At 36.9% G+C, this 25,471-nt stretch overlaps 3 protein-coding genes across 5 annotated transcripts; 1 reads left to right on the top strand and 2 right to left on the bottom strand.

The window, feature by feature from the left end:
- Nucleotides 1-572: 572 nt before the first annotated feature.
- On the bottom strand, nt 573-2,043 carry LOC108821655 (DNA-directed RNA polymerases II, IV and V subunit 9B-like). Its single transcript, XM_018594651.2, has 4 exons — nt 1,913-2,043; nt 1,607-1,683; nt 916-1,073; nt 573-843 (listed from the first exon to the last, which is right to left on the bottom strand). The coding sequence occupies exons 1-4, from the start codon at nt 1,939-1,941 to the stop codon at nt 763-765; spliced, it is 345 nt and encodes a 114-aa protein (XP_018450153.1). The 5' UTR covers nt 1,942-2,043; the 3' UTR covers nt 573-762.
- Nucleotides 2,044-10,374: 8,331 nt separating this feature from the next.
- LOC130498991 (uncharacterized protein At3g43530-like) lies at nt 10,375-13,477 on the top strand. Its single transcript, XM_056992868.1, has 5 exons — nt 10,375-10,578; nt 10,654-11,352; nt 11,472-11,588; nt 11,672-13,174; nt 13,421-13,477. Exons 1-5 carry the CDS (start codon nt 10,375-10,377, stop codon nt 13,475-13,477), a joined length of 2,580 nt encoding a protein of 859 aa, XP_056848848.1.
- Nucleotides 13,478-20,011: 6,534 nt separating this feature from the next.
- LOC130498580 (iron-sulfur cluster assembly protein 2-like) lies at nt 20,012-20,863 on the bottom strand. Of its 3 annotated transcripts, none has more exons than XM_056992049.1 (3): nt 20,449-20,863; nt 20,325-20,379; nt 20,012-20,132 (listed from the first exon to the last, which is right to left on the bottom strand). In XM_056992049.1, the coding sequence occupies exons 1-3, from the start codon at nt 20,726-20,728 to the stop codon at nt 20,018-20,020; spliced, it is 450 nt and encodes a 149-aa protein (XP_056848029.1). In that variant the 5' UTR covers nt 20,729-20,863; the 3' UTR covers nt 20,012-20,017. The 3 variants fall into 3 exon arrangements, with proteins under 3 accessions (XP_056848029.1, XP_056848030.1, XP_056848031.1); XM_056992050.1 differs by having other exon boundaries at nt 20,012-20,121; nt 20,449-20,861; XM_056992051.1 differs by lacking the exon at nt 20,012-20,132 and adding an exon at nt 20,171-20,196 and having other exon boundaries at nt 20,449-20,855.
- Between the last annotated feature and the right edge of the window lie 4,608 nt (nt 20,864-25,471).

Here is a 25,471-nt window from a genome sequence, read left to right as displayed (position 1 = left end):
CTTCAACATAGTGCAAAGTGTATTGTTGAAAATGGATCTCATAAGACAGCTCGATCAAAGTGATACAGGCAGATGTGTATTTTCAAAGAAGGTAAAATTATCAGATGTATAATCATCTATGCAATGTTTTTGACGCTGGAATAGCATAATCAGCCAGACATAAAAAAAAATGATTTCTGTTTAAAAAATAAAAAATGAATGAAGGTGTTTTTTTGTCATCTAATGAAGGTGTTTTAGTGGGATATAAACTATGTTTTTAACGAGGACAAGTAAAGTAACGGCCTTTCAAACTGTTCCTTCTTTCACTAATGTAAGTACTTGATCAAAAATTGCATTAGGCGAATATGTAATCGGTAACGTTATATCATTATGTAGGTGTTGCAGATCAAAAGTTTACATTTTCTTATACTTTTTTGGACATCTTCATTTTTTTATACAAAAACAGAAATATCTTCCGTAATGGATTGTTGCAGTGCACATGCAGCCATGCGGACCAAAAAACTTGTGCCAATTTCCACGTACTAAAATTTCAACCCCATGGATAACGACTTATTTTCCGATTGACCCCCAAATAAATGAGAAAATAAATAATTGAACCGAGGTAAAACTTAAATTATCACAAAAGACCCTGAAAAATCAAGAACAGCCGTCACAGTATTCATATTTATTTGTGCACATAGAAAACTCCAAACTAAAACGTTTCCAGCAGAGGAAGTCAAGAACACGGTACAGAGGGGAAATCAATGTAAACTAGTACTAGTTCTATTCTCTCCAGCGATGGCCACAATTAGGGTTGCAGCAAACGAAGAACAGGGTCATTCCTTCTTCTCCTCTTGCAGTAGCCTGCAATATTCAATCACACACACGAGGTAAATAACACAAGAAAAAAGAATAACTAAATGAGACATCATTCACCTGGAAGAAGACAGCTTCGCCGTGTTGACACTTGGCGCAGCGGACGGCCTTGGTGCGGGGAAGAGTGGGGTCAGAGGCAACGTCAGAGAGGATCTGAGTTTGTTCACTAACTGAATGGTGAACCTCGTTTCTGTAAACACAGTTGTCATCCGCTGCTTTGCTGCAAACAGTTGGCACAACAACACTAAACTAAGTAGCAGACCTCGTAAGGTAAGGTAAGTAACAAGAGTGCGGCAATCTATCTACTAACAATCGGCATGAAAGATAACTAATTTGGGTTAGAAAATCCAACAATAAGCTAAACTGCACAGCATATGATCTCTCATGGCATCTAAATGCTATTGAATCATGCATTTGTTCAGAATGAATGAAATGTAAGCATTATCATAACCAATCAGGCTCAGGACCCCTGTAACAAGGACTATGAGCTGGACTGTGGATTTCTAAACTCAGTTAAATTCTCGTCTCTCGTGTTCTAATCTCAACTTCTTACATTTGAGTCTCCAGACTCTTAAGAAAAGGACAAAGAGGAAACGGCATCAGTTTATCAAACAGCAATAGTGCGTAGTGGCATCGTTAAATAAACCTCTTACAGATACACCAAAAGAGTTTCAAATCAAATCACATTAAGGCATAAAAGCCATGGAACCCTAATTTCATTCAAAAGAAAGCCATGGAACACAAAATTAAACCTGGTGATCGCGATTACGGCAGGCGTAGAGGAGTATCGATTGCTCCCTGTCTTCCTTGGGATATAGTATGTTATTACTGAAAACAAAGAAACATACAAAAAAATAAAATAAAAGGTTCGTAAGATGGAGAGCAAGATAGGAGCTTTTAGTCGATTTGACAGCATAGGCAAAACGACAGAACTTCGACGAACTAAGTGGCAGTAGCCGAAACGGATTCAGACACGACAATGCTAAGAGATGAAAACCTAAAATCAGAACTTTGAGTAGAGGAAGCAGAAGAATTGTAGAAACAAATTTGTTTATACCATTCGCGGCAGAACTTCATGGTACTCATCTCCGCTCAAACTTTCTGTTAGCTGACGAGTTTTCGTGTTCCCTCTCTCTCTTTCTCTGTGTCGTTCCTTCACCGGGAGCAGAGGTCAAGCTCTAGTCAAAGCAAGCATAGTGGCTGGAAATCGGACGTAATGTCGTAAACTTTCTCGGGTATTCATAAAGCCCATGGGCCAGCCCACATTCAAAGGTTTATTATTGTTTTACATAGCCCTTTATTTATTTATTTTAGAAACATCTAAAAAATTGCATTAAATGAGCTCCAAAAAAGAATGCCCCTTTAAAGTTTTGAAAAATTAATGAAAAGCGACGATGTCCGGAAAGACTCAATATAGTTCTGACTGTCTTCATACTGGTTAATAGTTTCGATGAGGTTTTGCGAATCTGAGCGACGCCAAATATGTGTGAGTTGAGTGAGATCAGATGGGTAGGCTTGAAAGGGTGGAGAAGTAACGAGGTCTAGTAGTATGGGGAGCAGAACCAAGTTGGGCTCTTCTTTCGCATTCTCTGGCTGAAGATATTGATATGGTGAAAACTTTCTCAGGAGATATATGAGAAGATGTATGAAAAGATGTTGATGGAGACTCTGTATGAATGAACACAAGAGACAGAAAGGACTCTGAATAATACGACTTTACTGAATGAGTTTTACAGAGGAGATTACAGAGCATTATATACAAAGCGGTCAAAGCCCTAGGAACAATCTAGATCCTTAGAGCAACCTTATCTCTGACAGCCTGTAAAGCAGTCAAACTTCAGTGGATAAGAATAGCTCAAATCGGTTTTGCTGTGGCAAGTTGTAAACATCCGTACACCTTTGGACGTGAGCTATGTTTGCAGTCGATGACCGTTGGAGAAGAGACTTGTCTTGAGAGAGAGTCTTTGACTTGGGCTCTCATATGTTTGTTGCGAGCTGGGCCTCTTGTGACACTCGGCCCAGTAGACTTGTATCTCTATCATTCCCCCTCAAACTTGAGGTGGGAGGAGTCCCAACGCTAAGTTTGTCACGCAATTCCATGAAGGCACGGCGAGGCAAAGATTTGGTAAAGATGTCAGCAATCTAAAGCGCAGCCGGAATGTGCTTAGTCTCAATCAGCCCCAACGCTACTTGTTCTCTGATGTAGTGAAAATATGTGTCAAAGTGCTTAGAGCGCTTATGCATTGCAGGATTGGCACTCAGGTAGACTGCAGAAAGATTGTCACAGAGTAACATCGTAGCATGAGGCTGACTGATACCAAGATCGCGCAGGAGGAAAGAGATCCAAGCTATCTCCTGAGCAGTGGCTCCCAAGGCTCTATATTCGGCCTCTGTTGATGATCTTGAGACCATTGCCTATCGCTTTGCTGACCAGGAGAGCAGATTAGGACCAAGCAGTGTACAGAAGCCAGTTGTGGATCGTCTGGTCTCCTTACACCCGGCCCAGTCACTATCACAGTAGACGGAGAGTTGCAGAGTCGTCAGCTTGTTGACGTGTAACCCAAGGTGCTGAGTTCCTTTGATGTATCTGAGTATTCTTTTCAAGAAGCCAAAGTCAGCAACCGTTGGAGCATGCATCCGTTGGCAAACAAAGTTAACTGCATATTGTATATCCGGACGAGTGATTGTCAGATACTGTAGTTTGCCAGCGATGCTTCGAAAATACGTAGGCTCTTCAAACAGGGGAGAGTCATCAAACTCAGGGCGTAGCGGAAGAGGAGTTGCAACAGGATTACAGTCTGACATTGCTGTTTGCTGAAGAATATCCTTGACATAAGCAGCTTGATGAAGAAACATGCCTCCATCATGTTCAATGATTTCAATGCCCAGAAAGTACTTTGGTTTGCCAAGGTCCTTCATCAGAAAACGATTGTTCAGCGAGGCAATGAGAGCTTGAATAAGGGACTCATCACTGCCAGTCAGAAGTATATCATAGACATAGAGAAGGAGCACAAGTGTCTTCCTGTCACGATGATAAGTGAAGAGACGGATCAGACTTGCTGCAGGTGAAGCCAAAGTCAATCAGAAACTCACTGAAGGTATCAAACCAAGCACGAGGAGCTTGCTTGAGACCATACAGAGCTTTAGTGAGTTTGCAGACGTGATGAGGCCGGTTTGGATCTTCAAACCCGGGAGGCTGATACATGTAGACCGGTTCCTTTAAGTCTCCATGAAGAAATGCACTAGATACATCTAGTTGTCTGATGGACCAGTTCTTTGCTGCAGCAACGTTAAGAACAATACATATTGTAGCTGTTCTCACAACCGGACTAAACGTTTCGAGACCAGTCGAGCCTTTAGTTCTTTCACCTTACCATCTGGACCAAACTTGATAGTAAAGACCCATCTGCTGCTCAAGATGTTCATATCAGATGTCGCAGGAACCAAACTCCATGTATCCAACATATGAATGTTGGTCATTTCCTTGCAAACTGCTGCATTCCAACCCGGGTGACTTATTGCTTCTTTGATGTTCTTCGGAATCTCAGGAACAAACTCTGAAGTGAACAAAGCATATCGCGTGTTAGGCTTTTGGATGCCTGATTTGGCCCTGGTGCGCATAGGATGCACATTTGCTGCAACACCCGGAGGCACTACCACTGGAGGCTCTGCATCAGGCTCATGGTCTAGTGCATCATCGTTGATAGGAGGAGGGGTTGGAGGAGGTATAACAGCAGGTGGAGGCACTGCAGGACTTGCAGGAAGGGGTAGGAACCGAACACATCGATCATCAGTCTGTTTCAGTGGTGGAAACGTAGCTTGTTGCCAAGCTTTGAGCAGAGTAGTCTCGTAGCGTGGGACCAAAGACTTGTAATTTTCCTTGAAAGGGAACAAGTCTTCATCAAAGACGACATGACGTGATAGGTATACCCTTCCTGTTGGAGGATACAGACATCGATAGCCCTTGTAATGAGGACTATATCCTAAGAAGACACACTGCAGTGACTTAGGTTCCATCTTGTGATCAGCAACTGGTCTCAGGTACGGATAGCAAGCAGCCCCAAAGACACGAAGATGAGAGTAGTCCGGTTTCGTCTTCAGAAGCATCTCAACTGGAGAAACCTTCTTCTTGGTCAGACTAGGAAGCAAATTGGTGATGTAGGAAGCTGTATAAAACGCCTCTACCCAATGATGCAGAGGTAAGTGGCTATGAAACATCATAGACATTCCAAGCTCTGTTAGATGTCTGTGCTTTCTCTCTGAGATACCATTTTGCTCAGGAGTATACGGACAAGACACTCGGTGATGAATGCCATGGAGACGTAGATGATCCTTAAACTTGTTACTCATAAACTCACCACCCCCATCAGATTGAAACATTTTAATTTTCTTGTTGAGTTGATTTTCGACTAACTTCTGAAACCCAATGAACACTGACTAGAACTCATCTTTATATTTCAAAGGGTAGAACCAAGTAAAACGAGAGTACTCATCCACAAAGACTACATAATAACGGAAACCCTGATTTGATGCAACAGGGGAGGGTCCCCAAAGATCACTATGGATGCACTCTAAAGGTTCTGAAACAGAAGAACTAGAAGTAGAAAACTGAAGACGACTACTCTTTCCCATTTGGCAAGGCTCACAAATGGAAGAAGTGTTGCTCTTATTGACTTGTATCTCCTTGCAGGCTTGTAGATGCTGAAGAACTCTGAGATTTGAATGCCCAAGACGCTGATGCCATACTGCTTCCGAAGCTGCAACATGACGCGTTGAGTAGAAAGCTGCAAACTCATCACTCTTCAGCACATATAGTCCTTTATTTCGAGGACCCTTTGCCACCACCCTCTGAGTTTTGAGGTCAATCACATACACATTGTTAAGATCAAAGAAGACTCTACACGGAAAGTCTTCACACAACTTTGAGACAGAGAGCAGAGATTTTTTAATCTGAGGGCAAACAAGCACTTCATTTAGAGGGATAGTACCTGAAGGAGAGGTGATGTTTGTAGCTCCAACATGCGTAATGGGTATATAGGCACCATCACCAACCATTACTGCATCCGCTCCTTCATAGGGATGAGACGTTTGCAGGTTCTGAGCATCAAAGGTGATGTGTGCCGTAGCTCCAGAGTCATGATACCAGTCTCTGCCATGTTCATCAGTGTACTTCATGGCATTGAACGCTTCAGCACTCTGGTATGCATTGTCAAAGCGGTTGTAGCACTTCAACGCTGTCTGACCCATACGCCCACAAATCTGACACTTCGGGCGTTCACCAGTGGTATTAGTTGGAGTTTGGTGTTGAGCAAAACCTCTCCCACGAGTCGAGTAGCCTCCACGTCCTCTGTAGTAGCCTCCACGGCCTCTGCCTCGGTGTTGTGGGTTGTAGCTTGGAGCTGCAGGACGCACACCAGGTGAGGGTTGGGACTGTTGCGTATTGAAGGCAAGATGAGGGGAGACAGTGGAGGCATCATCGTAGGACTGGAGCTTAGAGGCAAAGCCTTGAACTTCGGAGACAACGTCAGTGAAAGAGGGTTGTGGGAACTTGGTGAGAGAGCTTTGGATGACAGTGGTAATAGGATCAAACTCTCTACCAAGCCCGTTGAGGAAGCCGAATATCTTCATAGACTCTTCAATTGGCTTGCCAATGGAGCTGAGAGCATCACAGAGGTACTTGAACTCTCGATAGTAAACCTCCAACGACTTGCCTTTGTTTGTAAGTAGTTGAAGGTTCCTATGAAGAGTAAACTCACGGGACAATGAACTCTTATTGAAGTTCTCAGCTAGACTCAACCAGATATCGCGAGACGTGGTGAGGTTGTGAACGTACCCAAGCACTTCTTCGGAGAGAGTGCCAAACAGCCAAGATCTGACCAGTTGGTCAGTGCAGAACCAGGACTCATACAGAGGATTTGGCATGTCGACGTTGACCCCATCTCTGACCTCCGTGACAGTAGGAGCAGGAGCAGTAACACCACCATTGACGAAGCCGATAAGCTTTTGACTGGACAAGAGAGATTCGAATTGCGTCTTCCAGAGTAAGTAGTTCCTATCGTTGAGCTTGAGGGTAACCGAGCTCAAGATGTGAACTTTACTTGGAAACGGATAAGGATCTGCCATCAGGGACCTGTTAAGGTATTAATGGCTCTGATACCATATGAATGAACACAAGAGACAGAAAGGACTCTGAATAATACGACTTTACTGAATGAGTTTTACAGAGGAGATTACAGAGCATTATATACAAAGCGGTCAAAGCCCTAGGAACAATCTAGATCCTTAGAGCAACCTTATCTCTGACAGCCTGTAAAGCAGTCAAACTTCAATGGATAAGAATAGCTCAAATCGGTTTTCTTTTGGCAAGTTCTAAACATCCGTACACCTTTGGACGTGAGCTCTGTTTGCAGTCGATGACCGTTGGAGAAGAGACTTGTCTTGAGAGAGAGTCTTTGACTTGGGCTCTGATATGTTTGTTGCAAGCTGGGCCTCTTGTGACACTCGGCCCAGTAGACTTGTATCTCTATCACTCTGTAGAAGGGAAGATTGATCCAAATTCTTGAGGACCAGAGAGTAGAGTAGGTTTGAAAGAATCTCACTGATTAGGGTCAAGTGGTTCGAGCCAGAGTCACGTCCCAGAAGGATGGCCTTTCATCCACGTGAAAATTAGATTGTCGTTATGTTTTTGAAGAAGGGAAGTACTTCCCTATTTGGATGCGAGACAAGAGGGAGTCCGGTTTTGTTATTAATCTCAATATTATTTTGGTAAGGAAGGTTTGATTGAAAAGTTGGATGTCGCAGAATAAATCCTAGGCTTTTCAGTTTGGTAAGATTTTCTAATGAATCCCATCAGATAGTTTTTCTTCCCATCAGTTGAGTCCCATCAAAATCACGTAGAACTGGCTGTATTTTATTGCAGCTGACAGGCAGTTGGAAAGAAGACACAGACTGTGGCATAATAGCCTTCCCAGCCGTGGAGATGAATCATGTTGACCAGTTGATAGATTTTTTCTTCATTTTGTCAACAATATATTCAAAGAGATCTCCTTTTTATATATGTTTAAGAAGACCAAGGTACTTGCCAACCCTCCCTCTTTCTCAATGCCTAGTTGATTCTTTACACGAATCCTCACCTCATTAGGTATTTTAAAGCTGAAAGATTCAATATTTACTTCCCCTTATTCGCTACATATTCCTTTCACTATATTGGTGTTCATTATCTGACCTGAGGTTGCTTCATATTTTTGTAGGACAGAATTCAAAGCTGAGAAACAATGAGGATTTGATCGTCTGCAAACAGCAGGTGATTTATTCTTGTTTTTCTCACAATTTTATTACAAGCTAGAGAGCCATATGTTTGTGATTTTTATTATGCAGAGGCCATAGAGAACTTCTCTATAGAGAATGAAGATGTATGGAAACAATGGATCTCCCCGGCGAATTACACATTGAGGGGACCTTTTCACAACCTATTGGTGACGAGGAAAGAGTAAGTAACTGTCTTTATGCATTCTCTACTATAGGGAGATACAAATGATTACGACCTACTGTTGACGAGGAAAGACTGTTATTCGCTTTTTGACAAAAGAAGCATGAAGCTAGAACTGGGGTTTACAAACATATGTTGTACTTATGCTCCATTGATCAGTGAAACACTTTCTTCGATCTTTTCTTCTTGCTTTACTGTACTAGTTTCGTCTTGGTATTATTACTGACACTAACTCTAATGTCAGTTTTTACAGCTATTGCGAAGAACTTCTTAGCCGTGGAAGTTGTGAAGAAGTGGAGTACATTGCGTAGTCAGAAAATTGTCAATAATTTCCCTTCTAGCTATGAAGCATATGAGTTTTCAGAAATGGGTGCTTCAAGAACAGTTCCATAATCTTAGATAATGTCTTGTAATAAACTTTACAGAGGAAAATAGGTTTATATTGACAGACTATTTTAGGGCTTAAAATTTTTGGAATTATTTGTATGTGTGTTTCATTGACGGATCATGGTAGGATCTCTGAAATGAGGAAACTCTAAGTTTCTTTGAATATTAATTGCAAGTCCCATAATTTGCCAATTTAACTGGAAGAAGCTGGCATAAAAGCCATAAGGGCCATGGGTTGCCGAGGGGTCCTCACTCCTCAATGACATAGATTCTATTTTTAGCTCTTCTTTCCTTTGTTAAAGCATTGAAGTAACATGTGTTCTCGTCCCCTAAAGCAACCATAGTTGTCTACTTCGTTGCTTTCATTACTCCTCTTCACCCATGTAAGCCTAGATAAGCTTCTTATTGAGGGTCGACATAAGAGAGTCGTCTGAAGTCAGGTTGGACATCGCCTTGGCTAATGCGTCATGTAACTCCACGATCTTGTTATGATTATTGACAAAGGGTGTTTTACTCCACTCTGCTATGGCGTGTCTGTAACTTGCTCTCGGAAACTGCAAGATATATATATGCTTTACCTCCTCGTTGTTTCTCAGTCTCCAGTCATATCTGAAAACTTTTTGGAGTTTTGTAGGATCCAAGATAGAATCAATGGGTTTGAGATCATATCCTAAAAACTGTAGGTAGTGGCATCCACCATTTGAGAAAAAATCTGACTATGAGCTTTTGAACAGTGTCCTGTCAAAAACAACAATGTATCAAATGTAAATGCATATGGGTCTCCTAATTCCGCACCAAGAGAAGAATTTACATGTATGTTTGAGACTAAAAAAATCACAAGAAAACAAAAAGAGAGGCACTAAGAGTATTTTCTTGTTTATCTGGACTTTAACTCGACATGCCCCATACCCCTCAATAAAATCCTCCAATCTCCCCATATTTTAATATTAATTTTTTTTAAATGAAAAAAGTGGCTAATTACAAACTACCCATTTATTAATTTCGGTATTTACTTAACCCAACCTCAAGATCCGACCCACCCTAAGCTAACCCAAAAACCCGACCCACCCTAAACCTAAACGATGTCGTTATGCTAATTTCTAATCTCCTCCTCCTCTAACTTCTCTCATTTTCTCCGATCTAACTCCTCTCTCGACTCTCTCTCGAAACCCTAAAGGGAGATTATGATCGATTGAATCTGTTTCTTGTTCTCCTGGATCTAAACCGAGAATCCATCAAACGTCCAACTCTCTCTCTCATTTCTCGTGTCTCAACTTTCTCTTTGCGATTTAAAACCCTCTGAAACCTAAGTCGAGTAGCGCTTTGTTTCTTCTTCCTTCCTCGTCGAAATTAACTCGAGAAGTCTTCGTTCCTTGTGGTAAGTCATTAGTTTGTTGTTCTATTGTGTTGAGTTGTGTTGTTGTTTTGCGGATTGAGTTGATAAAATTTATTTTCGAAGTTCAGTTGTGTTGTTGTTTTGCGGATTGGTTTGTGTTGTTTTGCGGATTGAGTTAATAAAATTGATTTTGCGGATTGAATTGATCAAATTGTTGTTGATAAAATTGATTTCCGAAGATGAATTGTGTTGTTGATGAGACCACTTAATTGATGTTGTTTGTTGTAATGTCTTGTACAGGGAAGTTATGAAGGGAAATCAAAGGCAAGTCTCCAATGAAAGGCGTCGTCAGTCTCTTAGAATCAGAAAACCTCCGGTCTCAAATGTAAAAAAGGGAGTAGCGCAGAAGAAAAATAAGAAGAAGAGTACACCAGTGAGAGAACCGAGTATACACTCGCTCTCAGTTTCATCTGGGTCTGAAAGTGAAGACATGTCTGCTCCATCGTTTGAGGTAAATATATTTTGGAATCATTGCCATTGTTAGTAATTAATAGTACTAACATGTATATATGTATTTTAATTGCAGGAAATGCAACCAATGCAACCCCTTGAGTTCTACTTCAAAAGCAGTGAGTTCGCTCAGACTTGCAAGATACAAACAAAGTGCTTTGTGACCAAGACAGTAGAGAAGATCAAGAAGAAGCTTAAGCCTGAGGCTGAATGGTTCAGAAGTCATCCTCAATTTCGACATTTCTTCCACATGCCAGATGAACCAAACCTGAAGCTCCAAGGGATGTGGATGCTACTCCTGCGCACAATTTGTACTCCAGAAGATGATGTTGCATGGTTTGCGGTTAATGGTGTACCCATCCGCTATTCTATGAGGGAGCATGCCCTCATCTCTGGCTTAGACTGCAGGGAGTATCCGAGGAACTATGAGAAGCTCGGGAGTCATAAGTTTGTGGATTATTACTTCCATGACGTAACTAAGATCACCATCAGTGATGTGGAGCAGAAGATGTTGTCTATGGCGCCGTGTCCAGATAGATTGAAGATGACAGTCTTGTATTTCCTTGGTCGGGTTATCAGAGGGAAGCCAAACGATACAAGACCTTTAGACTCCTTCATATTAAGGATAGTGGAGGATTTGGACGCTTGCATATCATTTCCATGGGGCCGTCTTACATTTGAGGATGCAATAAAGGAGATTAAGCATGTGATGAACCATCTGAAAGGTGAAGTGAATGAGACATGCGGCTTTCCTGGTTTCATAATCCCTTTAGAGGTAAATCATGTAGTTTTGTGAATTTTTTATTGTTATATAATTGAATATCTTACACTGTGACATTGGATATACTAGGTTCTTGCTTTCGAGTGTATTCCTGCTCTTGGGAAAAAGTTCAGAATCACTCAGAGAACCCTAGTGAAGACTGTCCAAGGATGTGCAAGAGCCGGTTTATAAAAACCAGTCTGAGGGGTTATCCTTTGGAAGACATATATGATGCGCTTGGAGAAACAAAGGTACATGTATGCATTTATAGACTTATAGTAGAAGCTAGTAGAACAAAAAAAATTAACTGCTGTTATTTATTGTTTATTTTCAGGATATTAATAGTGTGCTGGTTCCAACTTTGGGTGAGGAAATTATGCTGGCTCGTATCATTGATGAGGAGCGAGACTATGATCGTCAAGGCAGCCAAAGTGATACATGGAACTACTGGTTAAATGTGAAGCAGAAGACTATTTGGTGGGAAGAGTTGTATGAGTTAGATCAAGCTGCACGAGTGTTTCCAAAAAAGAAAGACAAAGCAAAGGTGGAGTTGGCAGAAGGATCATCCTCTCAAACCGGTTTAGATTTGATCTTGAAAGGTCTGGAAGGGAGGCTAGTGGAGTTCATGGGAACAGCATTTGCCAGTCTTAACTTTACGGTGGAGGCAAAGCTGGAGTCCATTGACTCGAGGATGAGTAAAATGGAAGAAAGGCTAACTTCTATTGAGAGTAAGCTAAGTGAAGAGAAGAATCATGGTGAAGACATGGATTTTCGACAGTGGGATCATGGGAATTATGGGGATTATGGCACAACAGCGAAGAATAAGGGAGACAAGGAAGAAGCTGGGAAAAGCGGTGAGGGTGAAGAAGAAGCTGAAAAAAGCGAGGGTGAGGGTAATAAAGACAAGGAAAACAGTGAGGCTGATGAGGAAAACGGTGATGAGCAAGAACAAGTGCTGAACCGAATGAAGGATGATGAACTGTGGAGGAGTTTGATGGAGGATCGAGAAGAGGTTGGAGGAAAAGTGATGGAGGATCAAGAAGAGGTTGAAACCAGTGAGGAAGTAATTGAGAACAGTCAAGAAGAGCCTATGGTTGAGGCAGAGATCAGTGAGCCTCGGGTTGCGGCAGAGATCAGTGAGGCTCGGGTTGCAGCAGAGATCAGTGAGCCTCGGGTTGCGGCAGAGATCAGTGAGGCTCGGGTTGCAGCAGAGATCAGTGAGCCTCGGGTTGCGGCAGAGATCAGTGAGGCTCGGGTTGCAGCAGAGATCAGTGAGCCTCGGGTTGCGGCAGAGATCAGTGAAGCTCGGGTTGAGTCTCCGATCAAAGAGCCTCATTTTGGATCTCCGATCAAACAGCCTCATTTTGAGTCGCCGATCAAAGAGCTTCGGGTTGAGGCACATCAAACTCCAACAACACCTTCTGGTGGTAGGACTAAGGCAATGGCTGCAAGGAGAGTAGTTAATTCTCCAATAACCACTTGGGCAGCAGTGATGGAAGCCCGAAAAGCTGTGGAAGCAGAGGAAAAAACTAGTGAGAAAATTGTGGAAGAAGAGACTGAAGAGGCTGAGAAAGTTGTGGAAGAAGAGACTGAGGAACAGACAGGAGAAGTTGAGGAACAGACACGAGAAATTGAGGAATATACCGAGGAAGAAAAGCAAAGGTGGGTCATGGTCGCTTGCAATGCCTGTGAAGATGGTACCAATGAGGAGAGGACGGATGGGAATAAGGAAGCTAGGAGGCCTGGGATCAGACATAGATGCAAGGAGAAGACAATGGCGTATGGAAAACCGACACCTAAGAGGGGCAGACCAAAGAAGAGTGATTGCACACCACAGGCATCTAAGAGAAGGGGAAGAGAAAGACTGAACCATCAAAGTGGGTGCAGACTCCTTTCACGGCAGGGAAAAAGCCTAAAACAAAGGTTTAGGCTTAAGAGAAGGCTTATGTATTTAGGATGTTAATTTAAGTATTTTGAATGTTGGTATGTTTAAAACTTGTAATGCTTTTGGATGTTTAAAACTTGTAATGCTTTTGGTTGTTGGTTTGTTGTAAAAGACAGGTTTGGATGTTTAAATTTACAGGTGTTACTATGCCCAAAAATGAGTAAGTTGGATAACTGGATTTACTGGGTTTACTGAGAACAATGGAAAACACATGTAAAATGCCAAAATATATATAATATTTAAAAAATAAACACATGATAAATGCCAAAATATATATAATATTTAAAAAATAAACACATGCTAAACGTGCAGCCGCCATATAAATATTTAGTATTATATTTAACACTTAGTAATACATGGTAATCTTCAAGGTGTTAGTAATACTGCTATCCACATAGTAATATTTTGGCAATTTTTACGTTTTTCTAGTTAAACAATCACTAAATAGAATGTTTCGTAGTAAAACAATTACTTTTATACCATAGGTATCGTAAACTAAGACATTTACATAAAAAGTTTACCAGAAATACGTATTTTGTTTCATGTTGCTTACTATACTTGAACCATTCACACACTACCATTGAAAGTTAAAGAAGTTTTTTGGAAAACTGAAAACAAGCTTTTCTTTAACTATTGAAAACAAGCATAAAAATAGTCTAAATCTACGTAGTTATTATATACATAGTTTACGCATTGAAAATAATCACCAAAATTGTCTAATTTTACATCATAAACTATAATACATATAATGGTTTAAATAACAAATAATAATACCAGTAAATCTTAGTAATTCAAATAACGCATAATAATACCAGTAGTTCGTAGTAGTTCAAATAACACATAATAATACCAGTAATTCCTAGTAGTTCAAATAATACATAATAATACCAGTAATTCCTAGTAGTTCAAATAATACATAATAATACCAGTACATCCTAGTAGTCCAAATAACACATAATAAAATAATCAAACACCTGAACTGGAACCACTTCCACATTCAAAATACGCTGCAAGACCTTCTCCTCTGGCTCTACCCGTGCCTCTGGCTCTCCCTCTGCCACTCCCTCTACCACCTCCCCTGCCTCTTTTTCCTCTTCCACGAGATTCTCCTACAGATGGAAACCTTGTTTGTTGTGGTTTTCCTTTCTTGACTTCAAAATCCGGAGGAAGTATTTTCTTTGCTCTAACTTCTTCTGGTACAACCCAATCAGACATATGAGGAACAGGATATATTGTCCTGTGATAAGCCAAAGCCCATTGCTCTACCAAATAGTACTTAGAGCAATACTCAGATAGATGGAGTTCCTTTCCTGCCTTACTAGTCATGAATGTGGCAGCCGCTACTGCATGCACACATGGGTATTTGTCTTTATCAAATTGCTCACAGCTGCAAGTGTACCTAGCCATATCGACTGTATAAACCTTCCCGTCAGCACCATGCACACTGTACTCAAGAAAGAAGCTGTTTAACTCATCAACCGTGAGAAACCCTGCTTGAACACATCTTATAGACATTACGTCTTCCACAATAGGCACAAGCTTCACTGTGACCGGTACTTCAGCTGCCTTCTTCCTATACTTGTTAAACCATTCAGCCATTTTTGCAATGATGAAATCAAACATTGGCAGTAAGGTGTACATTCTCGCATTCTTAATAACACCATTAAAAGATTCTACTGAATTGGTGGTGTCAACATTGTACCTATCTCCTTCAAAGTAACATCTAGCCCATTTCTTCTCTTCAACACTCTTGTCAAGATAGACCGCTGCGCTTGGATACTTCCTGCGAAAAGCGTCATAAAGATACTTGAACTCAGCCACTGTATAAGCGTATGCGCATTCTCTAAACTTGAACGCACAAGTATCTTTGTTGTTATGGACGTGGCCTTTAACATTCTGAGACAAATGCCATATACAATACCCATGTTCGGCCTCAGGGAATACTAGACGCACTGCCTTGATCAAGCTTCTGTTTCTATCTGAAAGAAACACCAATCCGGGGACATCAGTTATCGCTAATTTCAACTGCTCCATAAACCATGTCCAGCTTTCATCATTCTCGCCGTCTGCTACACCAAACGCAATTGGGTAATGGTGATGATCGGGATCCTGAGCAGTCGCGACAAGGAGAACTCCACCATAGACATTCTTGAGGTGTGTTCCATCCACAATGAGGACTTTCCGCATCGCCCGAAACCCTTCTATGCTAGCTCCAAGGGCAAAAAACAGGTACTTGAATTTGTTTTCCTCATCCACTACCACACTACTTCTTGTGCCAATATTTTTCTCCTTTAGCATGTGTAGATAACAGTTCAATAAAGTAAAACTCTCTTCTGGACTTCCTCTCACTTCATTAGCAGCTTCTCTTTTTGCTCTCCATGCCGTTGTGTATGATACTGCCACACCAACCTTGCGATGAACCAAATCGATAAGAACTTTGGGAACTGGTGTGTCAAATGTACCAGGATAATCTTTGGCCAAAAGAGATGCACAGATATGTGCTGTGCCTTTCCTTCTATTACGCAGTGTTCTTGTAGTAACAACAGAACATGTATGCTGCTTGATGTAGCTTCTAACCGTCCAAAGATCTGAATTATGCAAATTTGCAACTCGTACAAACCACTTACATCCTTCTTTGGCTCCTCTGCATTTAATCACAAATCTCTTAGCATCCGACTTAATGATATCAAACTCAAAACAATTCTGATGTGCGGCCGTCTGAATATGAACTTTTGCTTCCTCCTTGGTTCTAAATTCTTGACCTAATTCCAAATCAATACCATCATCCCGTGGCTCACACACAGCAACATGCACCTCAATTCCTTCTTGAAGAGTTAGCACACCACCAGTACCTTCATTATCAGTTGCATCATTCTCAGTATGATCTTTATCACCAGCCTCGATATCAGTTGCCTCTCTATCAGTAGTCTCTCTATCAGTGGCTTCTCTATCAGGCAGTGTTCTAGTAGTAACAACAGAACATGTATGCTGGTTGATGAAGCTTCTAACTGTCCAAAGATCACCATTTTTTAACTTTGCAATTCGCACAAACCACTTGCAGTCTTCTTCTTTGGCTCCTCGGCATTTAACCACATATCTTTTTGTATCTGACTTAATTATATCAAACTCAAAACATTTCTGATATGAAGCAGTCTGAATAAGAACTTTTGCTGCATCCTTGGTTATAAATTCCTGACCTAAAACCAAATCCATACCATCATCCCGTGGCTGATACACACCATCATGCATCTCAATGTCTTCGTCAAAAGTGAGCACACCACCAACACCTTCGTTACCAGTTCCATCATTCTCAGTACCATCTTCATCACCAGCCTCAAAATTAGTAGTCTCTCTATCAGCAGCCTCTCTATCAGATAGACCAACATAGACATCATCTGTTTCATCATCCTCTTCTGAAAGTTGCACTTCTTTATTGCTGAACTCCACATGTAGAACATTTCTACACATCTCGTGATTTACTTGCAGTAGATAACCAAAAACGTCTTCATCATTCCGGATATATGATGGCTTGTACGAATACAATAGCATCGGAAAGTAACTAATCTTCACTTCCATCTTAGATTCATCTACCTTTATCTTTCTGCAAATACCACCAACCAAACCAGAGTAAGTGACCTCCTCCACTGATTTCTTCAACACAATCGTGTGAATTTCATCTTCTCCATCACCATCTCCCGAGACCCATTTTATTTCAGCCCCATCCTTCATATAATATCCTCCATAATCAAAACATAGAATTGTGCAATGCGGATTCTGCATTTTTCCTGAAATAAAATAGAAGTATAATTATTAAGAAGTTTAAAATTGATTGTGACACCATATTATCTTATTTTACTAATACTAATTCATTTCAGTACTATACATAGTAATACGAGTAATACTAGTCGAACTTGTCAACATAGTAATCCCAGTAATACCAGTAAAACTATTTTGTCTTAGTAAAATTAGTTATCTTAGTAGTACCCAGAATCTATTCTTCAACTAACTAATCATCTTTTAAGGACGAAATTGTTAGGATGTTACATTACCCATAATGTGTAATTCATCCTAATGAAATTACACACAAAAAAAACATCAAAACGGACATAAAATATACCTAAAATCTATAGACCTAGTTTTCAAAATCGTTTTTAAACTCACAAATTTTCATCGGATCTTCTTGTTTTTACAGTAGACAAGATATACAGTTGATATTTCAGCAAAAGTTTCATCAAAAACGGATATAAAATATACCTGAAATCCATAAAAATAGTTTTAAAAATCGTTTTAAAACTCTCAAATTTTCATCAAATCTTACAGTGTTAACGTTATCCATCATATACACGTTATTTAAATGTAAATTTCACAAAAAAATCATGGAAAACGAATCTGAATTATCTGTTTTGGAGCTTCAAAAATCGTCAATGGAGGAAAAAGAGAAAACGATGAAGAAGGGGAGAAGGAGACATGTGGGGCACAAAAAATCTGATTGGTTAAGGTTTCTTTGTGGGCCATGTAGGTGGTTGAAATATGGTTGGTATTTAATTGGAGAATAAAGAGGATGAAAGGGAGAGGGAATGATCGAGATGTGTAGAAAGGAAGGAAGGAGAGTAAGGTAATTGCAAGGAAAAGGGAGGGATAAAAGGGTTAGTATGAATAGGGAAGGGATAGTGTGAATATTTTTGAGAGGGCATGGGGTATATAGAGTTAATCTCCTGTTTATCTCTACCCCTAATTTTCTCAGAGTTGTCTGTAAATTTATGGATTAAGTATCCAAGGAGCATCTTTAGAGGCATGCAGTGGTGGACTCACGTTGAGGAATAGAGTGTCGTATGACACAAGTTAAATTTAGAGGAAATCACCTAAAACTCTTCAAAATAGCATTCACTGACACTTTAAACTTCCAAATTTTTTTACTATCATTTTAAATTTTCAACTAGACATTTGTATCACAAAAAAAAATCATCAACCTGATTTACTTGTTCATCAAGTCAGAAATATGACTGGAACTATTCATTTACAACTAGAAAGTAATGACATTTCATTTTTTAATAAATAAATAAAATAAATAAAATAAATAAAATCGGAAAATTAAATTAAAATTATATAATTGAAATAAATAAAATCAGAAATTTAATAAAAATAAAATATCCAACTTTTATATAATTTATGATTTTTTTATTTATTAAAAATTGACATATAATCACTTTCTACTTTAAATGGATAGTTCTGATTCATTTTAGATTTTAATGAACAAGTAAATCAAATCAGTGGCGGACCTATGAATTTGTATTAGATGTGTCAGACTTGGATTAAAATTAGAAAATATCTGTTATAAAAAGAAGCAATAAAAAGAATCACAAGGAAAAGAACATTTTAGACCCTCAAACCTAAGTTTCTAGGGTGTTAGACTTCCCTACTTTAACCAAATTAGCCAGCCTAACTTCCATACATAGGTCTACATTTCTGGTTTTTATATCATGTGTCATCTGCAACACTTTTTTACCGTGTGGATCCGCCTATGAGTCAAATTTCAATTCTTTTGTGATACAAATGTCAGGTTGATGGTTTAAGTGGTCGTCAAAAACTTTACAAGTTTAAAATGTTAGTAAATATCACTTTGAATTATTAATGCAATTTTCCCGTTAAATTTATACGTTCATGTTTTTTTTCCAATGAGTAAATGATATTTCAGTAGCTCAATTGGTTTATGTAGGGACAAGACTTGGGTTCACCCCCTATGGTGAACTTTTAAATTCACCACCTCTATAATAACCAATCAAAATGTCAACTAGATTAATGATTAAAAATATTAAATAATTTTTTCAAAAACCAAAATAATTAAAAAAATAAATAGTATCAACTTTAATAATATTAGTGTCACTATCTAATCCCTAAACTCAAACTCTATACCCTAAATCCAAATTCTAAATCCTAAATTCTAAATTATAAACCCAAACTCTATACCCTAAACATAAATCTTAAACCCTAAACCCAAACCATAAATCATAAACCCAAAAACCTGAACTCTAAACCTAAACCTATACCCTAAACCCAAATCCTAGATTCTAAACCCAAAACGTAAATACTAAACCCAAACCCTATGCCCTAAATGTGCTCTAGGTTTGAGTTTATGGTTTGGGTTTAGAGTCTAGAGTTTGGGTTTAGGGTATAGGATTTGAGCTTAGGGTATAGTTTTGGGTTTAGAGTTTAGGTTTTTTGGTTTATGATTTATGGTTTGGGTTTAGAGTTTAAGACTTGGGTTTAGGAGATAGAGTTTGGGTTTATAATTTAAAAATTTTAGGGTTTATAATTTGGATTTAGGATATAGGTTTGAGTTTATGAATTAAATAATGATATTAGCATTATTAAAATTGACATTATTTATTTATTTAATTATTTTATCATTAATTTAGTTGACATTTTGATTGGTTATTAGAGAGATGGTGAATTTAAAGGTTCACGCGGGGGGGAGGGGGGGTTGAACCCAAGTCCTGTCATTTATGTAGTCGTTACATGACTCACACCATTCTAGGGTGAAATTCCCCTTAAGTGCATCTTTGTGTTTACTTTCCTCAAATTATTTTTGTATTCGACTGCAACGTTCAGTATGATGATCAAGATCTCACTGCAACGTTCCATTAAAAAAAAACTCAGGACATGCCAGTCCAATAGTTAATAAACATTATGAGCTACTTGTTGGAAGCAAGTAATTAAACAGTACACATGTAAAAATCATGGATCATCATCCGTAGAATCAAGCCACATAGGCATCGGCAATTGCTTTCTTCTCCTTGTAGTTTTGGACGGCGGACTTGATGGCGTCCTCAGCAAGCATACTGCAATGCAGCTTGACCGGAGGCAATCGAAGATGTTTTGCGATTTCCCTGGAAAATTAGAGCACACTAGTATTACTGAGAAATTCAAAAATCATGTAATCATCATCATTTATACATTTTAGATCAAAGTTTTAAACCAAATATCATATCACTAGCTAGACTCAAATCCAAAAACTGAAACAGAGGCATAGAAGGGCACTTACGCGTTCTTAATGGTCATAACTTCCGATACCGTTTTGCCCTTGATCCATTCAGAAGCTGAAAAACAATACATATATATAAAATGAAAATCAAACAAAGCAAGTCTGCTCAATGATAAAAGCATACCGACGGAAGAAGCGGCGATGGCGGCTCCGCAGCCAAAGGTCTTGAATCGAGAATCAGTGATGTGACCGGACTCATCGACCTTAATCTGGAGGGTCATCAAGTCCCCGCAGGCAGGAGATCCAACCAATCCTGTGCCTACGTCAGGATCGTCCCTCTTGAAGGACCCAACATTCCTAGGATTTTCAAAGTGATCTATTACATTCTCGTGGTAGAATCGGCGCCCCGCCGTCGAACTCCGTAGCCCTAGAAAAGTCTTTTTCGCAGTTTGCTTCAGCATCATTGGCGGAGTCTTATTTAGGGTTTCGTTTCCTTCTGATAAGTTCCTTTGACTCGTTTATATATGGGAAATCAGTTGAGATAACCATACAAAAAAAAAACATAATTCATTATCCAACCAAAGTACCCTCTCTTCTCTTTTTTTTTTTTCTTATCTCTCTCTAACATTTTCCCTACAAAATTGATTTTACTTTTTTTTTGGTTATATCACAAATACACCCTTCATATATCTTGACAGTATAATATTGTTTACCTAAAATTTTCAATTAGAAAAAAAAATTTACATATATTTCAAATTACCAAAAGAATATGTTATCGCAGTTATTAACCAATTTGGTTTGAATTTCCAAATCCATTAATATATACAAACCACTAACACCAAACTATCATATTTCATGAGTCTACATAAAATTTAGCAGTCAAATTTATTTCATTTCCACTGGTTTAACGTAAACACACTACACTTATAAAGGCTTTATTGGTTTTGTAACTATCAACGGCAAATATTGCGTTTGTTGTTTGTGGTACTAGCGGTTGTTGATGAAAATTCGTCCTAGAGTCGCTCCGCCGACGGGAACACTTAGAGGATTTCCCAACACGTCCATTTTACATTAGTTATAAAAATGATCTAAACTGTTCCATACCACTCCAACCCCCCCCCCCCCCAAAAAAAAAAATTAAAAGGTGGGTCCCGACAGCATTTGATGTTTTATACAATAGCAAATTGTCATCATTTAAAAAAAATGTTTTAAAATTAAACTCTGTTGCTCTGCGGCAGTGGAATCAAACTCTGTTGCAGATGCAATCGCTACAAGGAGGTAAAATTAAGAAAAGGCTCATCTTGATTGGGTGGTAATCAACGACATACTGGATCTGGCAGGAGAGGAATAAAAGGCTCCACACGCAGCAATATCGCTCCCCTGAAGTGGTAACCAAACTGATCACCCGCCAGATCACCGATCTCTTCCTCAGCTATCGATTCAACTCTCAAGCGGTGTCTTCTAGGTACATGCAAGCTTGGCTCTCGACGCAAAACTAAAAAGACGACGGTTCTGATACTTGGGTTTGGGCCTCTGATCTTTACTATGGGTTACTATTTTCTATTCTATGTTTTCTATGGGTTGTATGTTCTCTATGGGTTTCTATGGGCTTTCTAACTTGGGTATGGACTAGAGCTATGCATATAGGCATGGGCTTGTAAAAGACATTTTCTTTCTTTCTTATAAATATATGCAAGCCGTTCGTAAAAAAAAAATGTTTTACTCAATAAAGTAATCATTTTAAGTTTGATAAGTATTACGTTGATTTATAATACTTTTTACGGAATAACATATGTTCAGTTGTGTCTATAATATTTTGTATTAAAATTAATCATATATAAATATAACTATATAATCATTAAATATAGTAATCTGTTTATTTGGTCTGTTTTGTATTTGTTTTAATTTATCTTAACAAATTTAAATTTAAAACGGAGTAATACATCTTTTAACATGTCTCACACTAATCAATTTTTATTTTTTTTTATTTAAATATAAATGAGTTAATGTGTTAGTTAATACCGTACCAGTATTTGATTAACATATTGTACGAATGAAGAAACATCAGTAAAATCTATAATTGTAAGAATATCAACTTAACTCCTATCATTATACTATAAAGTAATTAAAATATCGATCAGTTAACTAAAAATATTTTATTTTTATGAAGTAAATATATGTTTATCTGTTTTTAAAAAATATTATTTGATAAATTATAATATATTATCATTTATGTAATGTTAATTTTATAAATTTATATATATTACAGTATATTTTAAAATCTAGGAACATTTGTTATTTTGTGTAACTCTATACTTTCATATAATTTTATACTTTAAAAATTAATTAATAGGTTAAGTTATTTAATTTTATTTACTGTATAGTTTTATATTTCATAATTCTATAAATAAAATATTATAAATTTATATTGTGTATATAAGTCGAAATTAAATAAATATAAATGTATATTAATTATTTAGTAACAATTACGAAATTATTTAATTGTTTAGATATTTTTAAAAAATAATATTTCAGAAAAATGTATATTTATATTTTTAAATAAACATCTATACTATTAAAGTAGAATCACTAATAGGATTCTACCCTTTGTTTTTGTAGATAATTACATAGAAATGCCATTATTTTTATTGTCTTTTTAAAATGAATTTCGGCCACATTAATTGCACCAATCATAATCAAGTGTTTTAAATGCAATTTAATGTAATTTAGGCACAAACATATTTCAGCATATTTCGGCAATAAAAATGAGGGATTTTCAAACCCATTTCGATTTTAGATAGCCACTAAGATTTGCGACAAACAATTAGAGAGAAACAACTGAAAGTCTAATACATGGGCAACTCTATATTATTTCATCAATTGAAGAATGTATACATTTTTATAATAGAATTAAATAAATATCCACTCATTTTAAAATTCATAAAACTTACGTTTAGCGTTATTAATTATAAATTAATTAAAAAAGAGTTATTAATAATAAAATAATTTGGCGAATATCATTGGTAGATTTTTGTATAAAATAATTTTTATTATAAAACCAAACAATAAGAAAACATCAATTTAACTTTAATAGCATTGTATTAGTTTCAACAACAACCAGTGTTTTGAAAACCGGATCGGACCGGCCGGTCGAACCGGTCCGACCGTGACTCGCTGAAGAAGCCGAGTCCGATTCGATTTAAAACCCGGATTTGATAAAAACCAGTAAAACCGGCTGAAACCAGTAAAACCGGCTGAAACCCGGTAAAACCGTGACCCGGTTTAATTTTAAAACCCGGTTCTTGAAAATTAACATATAATTAAGTGTTTTTAATTATTACTAGCTAAAATTTAATATTTTATAATTAGTGTTCAACTATCACTATTTAATTCTTCTAAGAAAAATGTGAAAAATATATTTTTGACTCTCATATACTATTTTTATTTGGGGAAATTGCCAAAACGGAACAAAAATTCAGCATGGTTGTCCCTATAGTATAAAACTATCATTTAGTTGTCCTTTTAGTATAATTTCTTTTATAATCCCAAAACTAACCCTTGATTAATCTAATTAAACACATTAAATTAATAGAATTTTAAAAAATAATAATTAAAACGTTTAAAAAGAGAAAATAAAATAAAAACTTTTTTTTAATAAAAATAAATTTTGTAAAACTTAATAAAAATAAAAAAAAAATTACAAATTTTTTTAAATAAAAAACGTTAAATCAACATAATAAAAAACAGTTAACAAATTTTTATTTTTTATAAAAAAGTTTAAAATGTTTGTAAACTTTTTAATTTTATCAAAATTTTTAATGAAAAATAATAAATGTATTTTTATAAAGTTTGTTTAAACTTTTTATTAAAAACTTTTTGTAAAGTTTTATTTTATTTTTATAAAATTTACAAATTTTATATAGTTTGTTTAAAGTTTTTATTAAACACATTAAACTAAAAGAATTTAAAAATAATAATTAAAAACGTTTTAAAAAGGGAAAATAAAATAAAACTTTTAAATTTTATTTAATAAAAATAAACTTTGTAAAAATAAAAATAATTTACAAAATGTTTTAATAAAAACGTTAAATAAACTTATTAAAAACATTTACAAAGTTTTATTTTTATAAAATTTTAAAACTTTTTAAATAAAATTGTAAAATTAAATAAAAAATTTAAAATTTATAAAATAAAAATAAAACTTTACAAAAAAATTAATAAAAACTTTAAACTAACTTTATAAAAAGAAACATTGTACAAAGTTTTATTTTTTATAAAAAGTTTAAAACGTTTGTAACCATTTTAATTTTATCAAACTTTTTAATAAAAATATAAATTTTAAAATTTTTTTAATAAAAATAAATTTTTACAAAAAAATAAACCTAATTTCAAAACACCACATGTTGTATAGATATGTATCATAGTGAACAAGAGTTTGTGAAAAAAACAAAAAAAAAACTATGGAAAAACCATAGATTAATGAATAAGACAAGGGAAAATCATTTTTAAAAAAAATTTGACAAGCAAAATCGAAAATAACACGTTTTAGGAAGTTAGAATATTTTTAGAAGATTTTTAGAATATTTCCATAACTGAAATTGTCATTAATTTTCGCAAAAATCAGGTAATCTTATCCGTAGAAGGCGCATTCTAAAAGTTTAGAACATTGACAAAATCCAGAACACGCATTCTACTTTTAGTAGACGGAAGAGTACATTTTAGAAAACACATTCCGCGAAATTTAGAATACTTAATAAAAGTAGAAGATGCTTCAGGACGAAAAGTAGATAGCTTTAGGATTAGTAGAATGCGCATTCCACTTTTTTAGAAAATTAGTAAATAGTAGAATGTACGTTCTAAAAATAGTAGATGAACATGTTTATTTTAGAAAACGCTTTCTACTATACCATTTTCCGTAGAAGGCACATTCTACCTTTAGTAGAACGTATTTTCAAATTCTTATTTATCAACTTTTTGAAAACAAAAAAAATATCAGCATGTGTATATTGGTGTTTTATTAATTGTTTGTATTTTCAATATTTTTTTTGATTCACAAAAGTATTTATTTCATTAGTTTTCAGAAATACAAAGGGTAAAAAGGAGAAAAATTGGACAAAAAATGATTTATACCAAAGGGACAACACCTTTGTTTTTTTGTTCTCTATTAGCAATTTTCCCTTTTTATTTTACCATATTCTTAAAATTTG

This window comes from Raphanus sativus, chromosome 8 (genome assembly GCF_000801105.2).
Source record: "Raphanus sativus cultivar WK10039 chromosome 8, ASM80110v3, whole genome shotgun sequence".
NCBI lineage: Eukaryota > Viridiplantae > Streptophyta > Magnoliopsida > Brassicales > Brassicaceae > Raphanus > Raphanus sativus.
This window is presented reverse-complemented; position numbering and strand designations above follow the sequence as displayed.